This window comes from Asparagus officinalis, chromosome 5 (genome assembly GCF_001876935.1).
Source record: "Asparagus officinalis chromosome 5, Aspof.V1, whole genome shotgun sequence".
Taxonomy (NCBI): Eukaryota; Viridiplantae; Streptophyta; class Magnoliopsida; order Asparagales; family Asparagaceae; genus Asparagus; species Asparagus officinalis.
Window position 1 is genome coordinate 1,402,252 of NC_033798.1, and position 13,561 is coordinate 1,415,812.

The following is a 13,561-nucleotide window of genomic DNA, read 5'->3' on the forward strand; positions in this document are numbered from 1 at the left end:
CATTTTTATCTAAAATACTGAAGAAAACATGCGCTAGCGCTTATAGCAAATAGGTCCTTAGAGATGGTAAATTTGCACAACATGAATTCCTATATAGTTTAGATTCGGACAATTTTTTGAAAACACCCATTTTTCAAATTTATATAGCAAAATCGATCCCTTTTGAAAAAAATCAGCAAAACTGACCCTTTTCATATGAAAAGGGTTGGTTTTGTTGCGGAAGAGTTTTTCGAACTGCACGGGACTAGCAGTCTCGTGCATTTCGTTTTCTTTTCGCACTGCACTCAACAAATAGTTTTGAAATGCACGAGACTACTAATCCCATGCAGTTCGAAAAGAAAACGAAATGCACGGGACTGCTAGTCCCGTGCAGTTTGAAAACACTTCCTCAGCAAAACCGGCACTTCGTTTTTGCTATTTTTTTTAGAAAGGTTCGATTTTGCTATATAAATTTAAAATTTGGGTGTTGTCAAAAATTTGTCCTTTAGATTCACATGAAAAGAGTAAATTAAAGTAGATATTTTTCTCAGGTCCTTTTTTTATTATCTCAGTAATTTACGCACTCCGCGAGTTTTAAATCGGTTTTCTTATTTTTTTTTTTCAAGTCAAAATCTAGCCTTGTTCTCCAAGGACGCCACCCGCTCTCAAATACTACAGGTCTCCAAAACTCCAAATAAAAAAAAAGGAAAAAAGAAGAAAAAAAAAAGAAAAAAAAATCTCCTTTCCCGTTCAAGTGATCGGAGAAAAATTTGAATGGCGAGAGACAGCTGCTTGGCTCGCATCACCGCGGGCGCTGCCGTCGGTGGGGCTGTCGGCGGAGCAGTCGGTACTCCCTCTCTCTCTCTCTCTCTCTCTAAACCCTAATTTACCTAAATCGATCTGACGAAATAGAGAAATTTGACCGATTTAATCAGTTTCTGATATGCAAGATGGTGTTTTTTTATCTGATGAAAAAGAGAGTTTGTGAGCTTTTTATGTGAATTTACGAATGACAGAATCAAAATAACAAGCTAGATACTGCGAAAACTGACAACCTGTAGCCTATCAAATGAAGGATGTTGTTGTCATTGTGGTTGTTGCGATCTCCGGCTAATTCATTAGCGTACTCCCCCTGCTTCTACAATCAATTACGGTCTTGATGAATTTAGGCATACAAGACTGCTACTTTGAGTCAATCTAGGAGACAGGCAGGGGCTCTTATTCTTAGAAATAGCATAAGCCAAGACTCGAAATTTTTCCGGCACCTGGAGGGGCAAGGAAAATTATGTCGATTGAAATTGGAAAAGTTTCCACCTGGTTTCACTCATCACGCACGCCTTTTTCTTAACTTCATTTACGAAAGTAGAAGAGCCGTCGTCTTTGAAGTTTAGGGTCTCGTGCTCGTAATCCTTTGCGAACATTACGATTCGCATTCAGACTTCCAACGTCTGAATCAAATATACTTGCAGCGTGATCCCCTGTAAAAAGATATAGCTCATAACTTGTAGCTTAGTTCTTCGATTAAGACTTTGTTTTCTCCGCTCAAATATTCTTCCGAATTTCTTATACATTGCTAATTTGCTAACAACAACTATAGGGAATCTGATTGAGAACTCGTCTCTATTTTCCTTTAATATATCAATATGAAAACCCTTGAAGTTTTTTCATCTATAATCCACTCTTGAAAAAACATGTCTTTTGTAATTCATCTTTGCATAAATTTAAGATCTCCCTGTCCTGTTCGGCTTATATCTCACCCATGGGATATTAAAATTAAATATGTAGTTTTGTTTTCATCTTATAATTTTCTCCTCATCTATTTTTATTAGCTTGAAATCTAAGCGTTTGGTAATCTCATGATAAAGAAAGAAAAAAAGAATTTGGTCCTCAATGCTGACATTGACCATAAAAAATCTAGGATAACCCTAACGTAAGTCCAATTAAATGAATTAATATCAATATTCAGTCAGCTCTACTTGTACTTGTAATGACTTATTTGTACAAGGAACCTTGTTTCTTTATCCATCATGTGTGTGTGTATGTGTGTTTTGTTTTGTTTTGTTTTTTTGGGTTCGGAAACACTTTTCTTGCTTGTGTATGTGTATGAGGGCATCTACACTGAATAATTCCAATTGCTTTGCTCATTTCTTTTGTATATGTGTGTAAGCATGTGAGCTGAAGGTGATCTTTTTGATGATTAATATCTTGGCAGGTGCTGTTTACGGGACTTATGAGGCTATCAGATATAAGGTAATTTTCTTATACTACTGCATAACCTTGGATGTTTATTATAATTAAATTGGCTATCCAGTTTGTAGTCGTACAAGCCAACTGTTCGCTTCAATCGAGGCCAGCTAGTAATGCCAACCAAATATTACTTTAGACAAGAATATGTTCTGCACATATTCGATAAATGTTTCTAGGGCAAATTAGTCATTCAAGTAAACCATCCTAGCATCTAGATATTAATATGAGATGGCTTTCACTGGAGGACATCTATTGCTAATTAATTATTGGTTAGACCTTCAATATATCATTTAGCTATCAGTTCACCTGATATAATTTTCAATTAGCGGGCATGTATTACACAATTACACCTCTTGGGAGTGGAGAATACAAATTTGCACATGAAAAACATCCATCACCTTTTTATTAAATGGAAACATTTGTAGATATTAAGAAGAAAGATACACCACAGGAATTTAGCCCCAAGAAGATTATGCAATTTAACTTACATGACTAGGAAGATTTTTCTCACGATGCAGAGCTATTCATGAAGCAGATATGTAGAAGAAATAATAGTGTTAAATATCTGAAAATTCGAATTTCAGCGCAAATAACCACCTTAGATTAAGTAGAGAGTTTTAGGGACACATGGAGGGATGTCTTGGTTGGGTCTGAACTTCAAGCGAATAAAAGCAGCCTGTTATTCACACTGTTTTGTGGAGACAAGGGAGGATGTCACAACATATGTATGCTCAATCTCTCTGTCATAGCGAATGATTGATCCTAAATACTCAAGTTAATTACTCTTAGATATGTCTTGACTATTGGTCAGTATGAACTATAGGCTCATTCTCTTCACAATTTTACTAAACTTACATTTCATGTATTCTGATTTTGTTCTACTAATTCTAACTTCTTTAGATTCAACATCTCGTCTCCACCCAATATTCATGTGGCTGACCCAGAAAAACTTGAGATAAAGGCTTCTCTGTTGTTGAGTTGCCTGTGTTATCATGTCGATTTTACTATATTTTGGGGTTCATTAGCGATCAGTATACATTTTTCAGGTTCCTGGACTTTTGAAGATAAGACACATTGGTCAGACTACTCTTGGAAGTGCAGCAATCTTCGGGCTCTTTTTAGGAGCTGGAAGTTTAATTCATTGTGGCAAATCCTACTGAAGCCAAGCTGCAGTTTTGCGATCTACTGTTCGTTAGGATCGGAGTTTAATTATAAAACAATTGCAATCCTATCTAAGCACCTTGTATGCATGCTGGTTTGTAGTCATCAAGGAAAAATCAGAAGTATTGCAGTTGAATTTTTAATTTTTAATTTTTAATTTTTAATTTTTAATTTTTAATTTTTATTTATTGTATGCACATTTTTAAATTAGTTTATAAGAGGGATAATCTCTTTGATTCTTGAATATTCATGTTGTTTCTGTTGCCGTAATTTTTGTTGAGGTACGAGGAATATAGGGATTTTCCTGCTTGGAATGTTTTGTTTGCCAAAGAAAATAAGGTTTACTGATAAAAGAAATCCATATCTATATATATACTACTATAAATAAAAAGAGGATTGGGGGTTAAAACTTTTAGTTTTCTTTTTTGCCCTCACAAATTTTGATAAATTTTAACTATGCCATTATCTCCAATTAATTATTCATTAAATAAATATAACCATTTATTAATTATGCACCTCCTCACATTCGTAAATAATTATAATTATTAATAATATTATAACTATTAATTGTTTAATAATAATATAATAAAATAATTTATAAAATAAGTATACACAATTATTAATAGTAACCAATTAAATTATTATTATTATAATTATTTTTGAATTATAATAAAATAATTAAAATAATAGTATACATAAAATAATATATTACTAAATACTATTGAGAATTATGCAATAAGTCAATGAGCAATAAAATAAATAGAGTAAATATTTAATGTCATAAATAGTGTAATTATTTTAATAATGTCATATAAATTATGAATTTCACTACTTAGTTACTATTATATTATTGAATAAATTCAATAAATAATTTAATATTACCTTTTATAATATTTTCTCAAAGATTATTATATGATAGTGAATAATCTATACTTAGTGATGATTAAAAACTAACCTTCTTTATAAAAATATTTAATATTAATAATAATACAACTAATTGTTAATGATAGTATAATAAAAATTTATAAAGTATTTATAGTACTAAAGTATTTAATAGCATAATTAAAAAAATTAAATTAGATAATTATTTTATAGTATATAGATAGTATAATTATTTTAATAGTATTTATTGAACTAAGAATTATCATACTACCTTTAAAAGCACGAGTTTAGAAAAATCTTTTGGTAAACAAAAATACCCTTGAAAAGTAAAATACTAATCCATTAAGTAAGACTAACTTGATTTATTTAAAATTATTTATCCAAAACCATGCTTTGACCCTAAACGTGTTTTAATAGGAATAGAAACCTTACAATATGATTTAGTGACCCTAAAAGTGTATTCATAGGAATAGAAATCCTACAATAGGATTTAGTGACCCTAAAAGTGTATTCATAGGAATAGAAATCCTACAATAGGATTTAGTGTCTTTATTTAAAAATATTTATCCATAATCATGCTTTGCCCCTAAACGTGTTTTGATAGGAATAGAAATCCTTGATAGGAATAGAAACCCTACAATAGGATTTAGTGCTTCAATTTAGTGCCTTTATTTAAAAATATTTATTCATAACCGTGCTTTGACCCTAAACGTATTTTGATAGGAATTGAAATCCTACAACAGGATTTAGTGACCCTAAACATGTTTTGATAGGAATAAAAACCCTACAATAGGATTTAGTGCCTTTATTTAAAAATATTTATGCATAACCATGCTTTTGATCCCAAACATGTTCTGATAGGAATAGAAATCCTACAATTCAAAGCTGAACTTTTCTTAAAGTATGCTGAGTTACTAATTTTAAATTATTACAATATTTAACATAATGAAGTAAGGTGAAAAACATAGTATTTCAAAGTTTAAGAAATTATACTATTATTATTTAAATAGAACTCTGTTTGTAATTGTTGTCCTCTGTTCTGATAGGAATAGAAATCCTACAATTCAAAGCTGAACTTTTCTTAAAGTATGCTGAGTTACTAATTTTAAATTATTACAATATTTAACATAATGAAGTAAGGTGAAAAACATAGTATTTCAAAGTTTAAGAAATTATACTATTATTATTTAAATAGAACTCTGTTTGTAATTGTTGTCCTCTCATATGTAACATCACATACCAATATATATAAGCCAAGAAATTAGAACAACTTTCATAGCACTTTCATCACCTTCTACATGTATGTGCCTCTATTATTTTCTTCTTATTAGATTAGGTTAGATTATCTTTTTTCTAATATCAAGTCTATTTTCTTCTTATTAGATTAAATTAGATTATTTTACAACAATTAATTATCTTGTATGTTTTATTTTTTAGATCAAGAAATTATAATTACTTTTATATCATTTTTATTTCCTTCAATAGGTATGTGCCTTTGTTATTTTTTTCTTGTTAGATTAGATTATTTAAATAGAACTTTATTTATAATTGTTATCCTCTATTTCAAGTCTATTTGCAAAGGTGTGAAGGGCCTTGTCCTAATTCGAGTATGGTTCTTATTGATATTATAGTTGATTAGTTAATGTGTCGTTGCACAAGGCTGAGAGTTCACGTTGTTGAAGGTTTCATCTCATATTTTAAGAATTGTACAAAGAAATCAATTGTATACTTCCTTTTATTATTAATGTTAGGTCTCATATTTATGAGCCTATTATATAGTCTAGTTTTGATGATTAACAATTAATTTCTAACAACATTTGTCGAGTGTTTGTATTTGCTTGTTAGGTATTCTACACAAAGATCCTAGTTGGAGGATGGTTAGACTTAATCCTACATGATCATATCTATTGGAGGATGGAAGGAAAATAGGAATGAAACCGTCGTCATTCAAGTCAAGATTCATCATTGCTTCATCTGCAACCAAGACGAGGAAATTGAAGATCTATTGCTTGGGTATATAATTTTGTAGTTTAGGTTTTACTTTATGTGTTATATTTAAAGCTCAAACTATACACGCACATTTGTTTTTTTGTTTTATCGCCGTCTTTGGATTATAGACTTAACGACATGATTTTATATTTTTTTATTAAGTCTATAAATCTATTTGAAATTATTTTAAAACTTGTTTGTAATGATTTTATCAAAATCAAGTTTTGATAATTTTGTATTCTGAACACTTTGCAAAACAATAAGTTTTTCATGTTTGGGAAATATAATTTGAGAAATTTCTTATTTAACATATTTAGTTTCATGTGTATAAATATTTTCCCAAGTTTTACTAATTTTGGAGTTAATTTATTATTTTTAATTGAATTTAGAAAATCTTTGGGTTTCATGATGTTTTTGCAAACCAGATGAGTTTTCAAAAATGTGAAATAATATTTCAAAATTTTCTTTTTTAACATGTTTATTTTCATGTATATAAATATTTTCCCAAGTTCTACTATTTTTACAGTTGATTTGTTATTTTTAATTGATTTTACAAAATCAGCTTTTTAGGTGAATAGTATTTTGTGAACAGTACCGGTCGACCGATACACCTTCATAAGTCGACCGATCAGAGCAAATTTTTAGCGTCTGAGTTTTTAGACCGATCAATCGACTGAATTCCATGACAAAACCAACTTTTGACTCAAACAAGCTGGCGACCACAGTGGGAGCCAACGGTCTCGCTGCCGAGACCGTCGTGTCGCAGCCGATCAAGATTCCAGTTGAATCCATGGTCGAATACGAATTCGACCAGACCAAGTTTGAGGAATATCTCTCATCATCCTCTTCAAGATCTTCATTATCTCGCAAGTACAAGAGGATCTCACAATTGAGGAAGAGTTGCATGCCAAAGAAGGCACAAAATGAAGACTCTCGCTTGATTGTTGCTGAGAATTTCACTCGCAACACCTCTGCTCAAAATGGCTCTTATCTAATTGAAGAGTCATCGAATCAAAGCCCGACGACATTGACGAAAAGAGCTCGTCAGAGACAGCGTCAGCGTCGTGCTCGTCAAATAGCTAAGGCATTTGAACAAACCGACGGAGTTCGTTATTATGCGGATTTAGAGTCGAGGAAACAACAAGTGGTTCGTTCAACGCAACGACGAACTACTCACGTTTCTGCACAATTCACAACGGAGGAATGGACACTCGTCAAAAGGGCTCGTTCGACCCTCCAAGAACGTATACAAAAACGTCGTGCAAACGTTGTTCATGCCCGTGCTCTCTTACAACAAAGACGAGAAAGGAGGAAGGAAACGGTGACCAAAGAATCACCAAAACTCCGCCAAGTTTGGATTCTGAAGTCTGGACTTATGCAAAATCAGCATTCGGAGCCCGTTAAGACCCCATATCCGCAAATGGGTGGTTTTAGACGTGCGACTCCCAACATAACCTTGGATCGCTCAAAGACAAAAATAAATTGTCCTGAGAATGCCAACAAGGTTTTATACCCCCAGAAAAAGACGCATTCACCAAATGATATCGTCATACCTGGGAGATCATACCAACAGACGATACGATTTTTTGGCAATCATACCGATGAATCGTATTATCAAGTTGAGGTTGTGAATAATTTTCGAAAGAGAGTTATTCGAGAGATAAACTCTCGTTGTTCCTGTGCACGACTCGTCAAAACAGCATTATCAGAATGTGACTGTTTCAAACGAGAAATCATCCCACGAAAAGTCTCTATATTATCAAAGCCTAAGCTGAGACATTTCCGCAAAAGAAAATCAGCTGCCCAAGATGATCAATTCCCTGAAGTCACCATCAATATGGCTGACAAGAGGAAGTCTAAATGGCACTCGAGTGAATCAAGATCCGATTTTTCCCCGAGAGGAAAAGTCAATCCAAGAATTGCTCAAAGGATGTCTCGACTCCAATTAGGAGCCATCAGACGAAGAGATTACAAAAGAATTCAAGAAGGAATGTCCTCGGAGGATGAATTCTCGGACACTTGTTCTGCAATCGCTTCTGATGATACAATGTCTAGCACAGGACAAACCAGAGAAGTACTCACGATCACCTCTGATCAATTTGCTCAAATACTTCAGGAAGCTCTAACAAAGCAACGTGAAGAAATTAGAGCTGAGATAAAGACGGAGATGGGGTTAGCTATTCAACAAATGAGAGAGTTGCTAACTCAACAACCTCAACCTCCCGAGTCCAGTCAAAGAACTGAATCCAGCCGCCGCAATCAAAATATTGCAGATGACAGTGATCCAGAAGTGGATGAAGTCATCTTGGCTGATACACTTCCCAATAGCAATAACGCTGGGGGTGGTTTAAAGGATCCTCCCAATAACGATATTGGAGGTGGTTCAATAGCACCTCTTACAGGGGGTGGTCTAACTCATTCTCCTCAACGTCATTCGAATGAAGACATAGACGATGACGGGAAAATGAAAGAGCTTGAAAACAAAATCAATGCTTTGATGACGGCTCAAGAAGTTAAGAAGACGGGTATTCCATGTCCCTATCCAAGGGAATGGGATTCAATACCGTACCCGGTGAAGTTCAATCTGATTAACTTCACGCCGTTTGAGGGGAAGAGTTCGCCAATTCAGCACTTGATTTATTTCAAGTCTCATTTGGGCGTGATCTCTGGAAACGAGGCTTTAATGGTCCGGTCATTCGTTGGCACCCTTCGTGGGCCCGCCTTCGATTGGTACCGACGGCTCAAGCCAGGGAGCATCAATTGTTGGGATGACATGGAAAGTTTGTTCCTCAGCAATTTCTTCGATGATGACACCGAAGTGTCAATCGGAACCCTTCTAGATGAGAAGCAAAAAGACGGAGAGTCAGTCGACAATTTTGTCAAGCGTTTCCGTAACATGGCGATGAATTGCAGAGATCCTATTACAGAGGAGTTCATCCTGCAAACATGCCACAATAACCTCTCCATCGATGTCTTGGAAGCTCTGGGGGTTGAGCCGTCCACAACTTGGAAGGAGTTAAAATTTCGTGGCGAACAAGCTGAACACTTTCTTAAAAGAAAGGAAGCTGAGAAAGGCCAACAAATGACATCTGCAATCATTGGGAACGCAACTTTCGATCCGAAGTTTCAAAAAGAATATTCATTCGAAGAGGATGAAGCTCCAGCCATATTGGAATACCTCCTCGCTAATGACAAAATCGAGCTACCACCTATTAAAGATCAGGATGGTGCTAAAATGATTATGGATCCAAATTACTGTGCGTATCACAGAAGGGTTCTTCATCCTACTGAGATTTGCTTTGGACTCAAAAACAAGATCCAAGCCCTAATTGACTCCGGCGTCATAACGACGAAAGAAGTCGAGTAAAGACGACCATATAACTCCATTGGGTACACGAGTATAAACTGTTTCCCCTCACTCCGAAAAGTATACGAGTATAAACTGCTCCTCGATACTCCAAAAGGTATATGAGTCTAAACTATTTCCTTTCCTTAACGGGAAGTTCCTGGAGAATCCTATATTCTTAAGGATAACCCGAACATATGACTGAGGTTAACGTACTCCTCGTTATACCCAGTTTTACAAAGAAAGCTGGGGGTCGATAATTCATGTAATGGGAAGTTCCTGGAAGAATGTTAAATATAATATTCTTAGGGATAACCCGATTATTATGGACAGAATGATAAATACTAAGCTCCTATTATGATTTTCGAACACTCTTTTGCTGAGATGAGATTCGATCACTTCGTTAGATCAATCTTCCCTCACAAAACCCATTTGGTCAAACCTTTAAACAGTTAGGACCGAAGCCAAAATCCCCTCTCGATTCGTTCCATGAACGAGAGGTCCACAAATTGAACGATCAAACCTTTAAACAGTTAGGATCGTCTCAAATTCCCATTTTGGTCAAACCTTTAAACAGTTAGGACCAAAGCCAAAATCCCCTCTCGATTCGTTCCATGAACGAGAGGTCCACAAATTGAACGATCAAACCTTTAAACAGTTAGGATCGTCTCAAATTCCCATCTTGGTCAAACCTTTAAACAGTTAGGACCAAAGCCAAAATCCCCTCTCGATTCGTTCCATGAACGAGAGGTCCACAAATTGAACGATCAAACCTTTAAACAGTTAGGATCGTCTCAAATTCCCATCTTGGTCAAACCTTTAAACAGTTAGGACCAAAGCCAAAATCCCCTCTCGATTCGTTCCATGAACGAGAGGTCCACAAATTGAACGATCAAACCTTTAAACAGTTAGGATCGTCTCAAATTCCCATCTTGGTCAAACCTTTAAACAGTTAGGACCAAAGCCAAAATCCCCTCTCGATTCGTTCCATGAACGAGAGGTCCACAAATTGAACGATCAAACCTTTAAACAGTTAGGATCGTCTCAAATTCCCATCTTGGTCAAACCTTTAAACAGTTAGGACCAAAGCCAAAATCCCCTCTCGATTCGTTCCATGAACGAGAGGTCCACAAATTGAACGATCAAACCTTTAAACAGTTAGGATCGTCTCAAATTCCCATCTTGGTCAAACCTTTAAACAGTTAGGACCAAAGCCAAAATCCCCTCTCGATTCGTTCCATGAACGAGAGGTCCACAAATTGAACGATCAAACCTTTAAACAGTTAGGATCGTCTCAAATTCCCATCTTGGTCAAACCTTTAAACAGTTAGGACCAAAGCCAAAATCCCCTCTCGATTCGTTCCATGAACGAGAGGTCCACAAATTGAACGATCAAACCTTTAAACAGTTAGGATCGTCTCAAATTCCCATCTTGGTCAAACCTTTAAACAGTTAGGACCAAAGCCAAAATCCCCTCTCGATTCGTTCCATGAACGAGAGGTCCACAAATTGAACGATCAAACCTTTAAACAGTTAGGATCGTCTCAAATTCCCATCTTGGTCAAACCTTTAAACAGTTAGGACCAAAGCCAAAATCCCCTCTCGATTCGTTCCATGAACGAGAGGTCCACAAATTGAACGATCAAACCTTTAAACAGTTAGGATCGTCTCAAATTCCCATCTTGGTCAAACCTTTAAACAGTTAGGACCAAAGCCAAAATCCCCTCTCGATTCGTTCCATGAACGAGAGGTCCACAAATTGAACGATCAAACCTTTAAACAGTTAGGATCGTCTCAAATTCCCATCTTGGTCAAACCTTTAAACAGTTAGGACCAAAGCCAAAATCCCCTCTCGATTCGTTCCATGAACGAGAGGTCCACAAATTGAACGATCAAACCTTTAAACAGTTAGGATCGTCTCAAATTCCCATCTTGGTCAAACCTTTAAACAGTTAGGACCAAAGCCAAAATCCCCTCTCGATTCGTTCCATGAACGAGAGGTCCACAAATTGAACGATCAAACCTTTAAACAGTTAGGATCGTCTCAAATTCCCATCTTGGTCAAACCTTTAAACAGTTAGGACCAAAGCCAAAATCCCCTCTCGATTCGTTCCATGAACGAGAGGTCCACAAATTGAACGATCAAACCTTTAAACAGTTAGGATCGTCTCAAATTCCCATCTTGGTCAAACCTTTAAACAGTTAGGACCAAAGCCAAAATCCCCTCTCGATTCGTTCCATGAACGAGAGGTCCACAAATTGAACGATCAAACCTTTAAACAGTTAGGATCGTCTCAAATTCCCATCTTGGTCAAACCTTTAAACAGTTAGGACCAAAGCCAAAATCCCCTCTCGATTCGTTCCATGAACGAGAGGTCCACAAATTGAACGATCAAACCTTTAAACAGTTAGGATCGTCTCAAATTCCCATCTTGGTCAAACCTTTAAACAGTTAGGACCAAAGCCAAAATCCCCTCTCGATTCGTTCCATGAACGAGAGGTCCACAAATTGAACGATCAAACCTTTAAACAGTTAGGATCGTCTCAAATTCCCATCTTGGTCAAACCTTTAAACAGTTAGGACCAAAGCCAAAATCCCCTCTCGATTCGTTCCATGAACGAGAGGTCCACAAATTGAACGATCAAACCTTTAAACAGTTAGGATCGTCTCAAATTCCCATCTTGGTCAAACCTTTAAACAGTTAGGACCAAAGCCAAAATCCCCTCTCGATTCGTTCCATGAACGAGAGGTCCACAAATTGAACGATCAAACCTTTAAACAGTTAGGATCGTCTCAAATTCCCATCTTGGTCAAACCTTTAAACAGTTAGGACCAAAGCCAAAATCCCCTCTCGATTCGTTCCATGAACGAGAGGTCCACAAATTGAACGATCAAACCTTTAAACAGTTAGGATCGTCTCAAATTCCCATCTTGGTCAAACCTTTAAACAGTTAGGACCAAAGCCAAAATCCCCTCTCGATTCGTTCCATGAACGAGAGGTCCACAAATTGAACGATCAAACCTTTAAACAGTTAGGATCGTCTCAAATTCCCATCTTGGTCAAACCTTTAAACAGTTAGGACCAAAGCCAAAATCCCCTCTCGATTCGTTCCATGAACGAGAGGTCCACAAATTGAACGATCAAACCTTTAAACAGTTAGGATCGTCTCAAATTCCCATCTTGGTCAAACCTTTAAACAGTTAGGACCAAAGCCAAAATCCCCTTATATATATATATATATATATATATATATATATATATATGCCAAGAAATTAGAACAACTTTCATAGCACTTTCATGTTCTTCTACATGTATGTCTCTTTGTTATTTTTTTCTTATTAGATTAGATTAGATTTTTTCCATATAAGTTTTGTTTTTTTCTTATTAGATTAGATTAGATTATTTTAAAGCAATCAACTATATCGTATGTTTGATCTTTTTTTTAGATTAAGAAATTACAATAATTTTCATAACACTTTCATCTCGTTCAATAGGTACGTGCCTTTGTTATTTTTTCTTATTAGATTTGATTATTTAAATAGAACTCTATTTGCAATTGTTATCCTCTGTTTCAAGTCTATTTGCAAAGGTGTGAAGGGCCTTGTCCTAATTCGAGTAGGGTCCTTATTGATATTATAGTTGATTAGTTAATGTATCGTTGCATTAGGCTGAGAATCCAGGTTGTTGAGGGTTTCATCTCATCTTTTGAGAATTGTACAAAGAAATCAATTATATACTTCCTTTTATTATTAGGACTATGAATCCAACCCAACTTTAAAATAAATGAAACCATTTTCTTAGTAGGAGTCAATTCACATGTCAACTATTTATCACAGGGATATATCCTCAATATTAGATCGTCAACATTGTATAGAGAAGCGCTCATCAACTTTGGAGGTTGCGGATTGAAAGTATGCACAAAATTTATGCTATTCCCTTCTTTTTATTTCTTTAT

The 13,561-nt window shown here is 35.4% G+C and overlaps 1 protein-coding gene across 1 annotated transcript; it reads left to right on the forward strand.

Moving 5' to 3' along the window:
* On the forward strand, window positions 621–3,633 carry LOC109843818 (reactive oxygen species modulator 1-like). The gene is made up of 3 exons (XM_020412783.1): window positions 621–826; window positions 2,192–2,229; window positions 3,273–3,633. The coding sequence occupies exons 1-3, from the start codon at window positions 754–756 to the stop codon at window positions 3,384–3,386; spliced, it is 225 nt and encodes a 74-aa protein (XP_020268372.1). The 5' UTR covers window positions 621–753; the 3' UTR covers window positions 3,387–3,633.

Bases quoted from the DNA above. Each gene is read 5' to 3' on its own strand.
- LOC109843818 (XM_020412783.1), top strand. From the start codon at position 754: ATGGCGAGAGACAGCTGCTTGGCTCGCATCACCGCGGGCGCTGCCGTC. The intron at 827-2,191 runs GTACTCCCTCTC...ATATCTTGGCAG, and splicing joins GGCTGTCGGCGGAGCAGTCG to GTGCTGTTTACGGGACTTAT. The intron at 2,230-3,272 runs GTAATTTTCTTA...TACATTTTTCAG, and splicing joins ATGAGGCTATCAGATATAAG to GTTCCTGGACTTTTGAAGAT.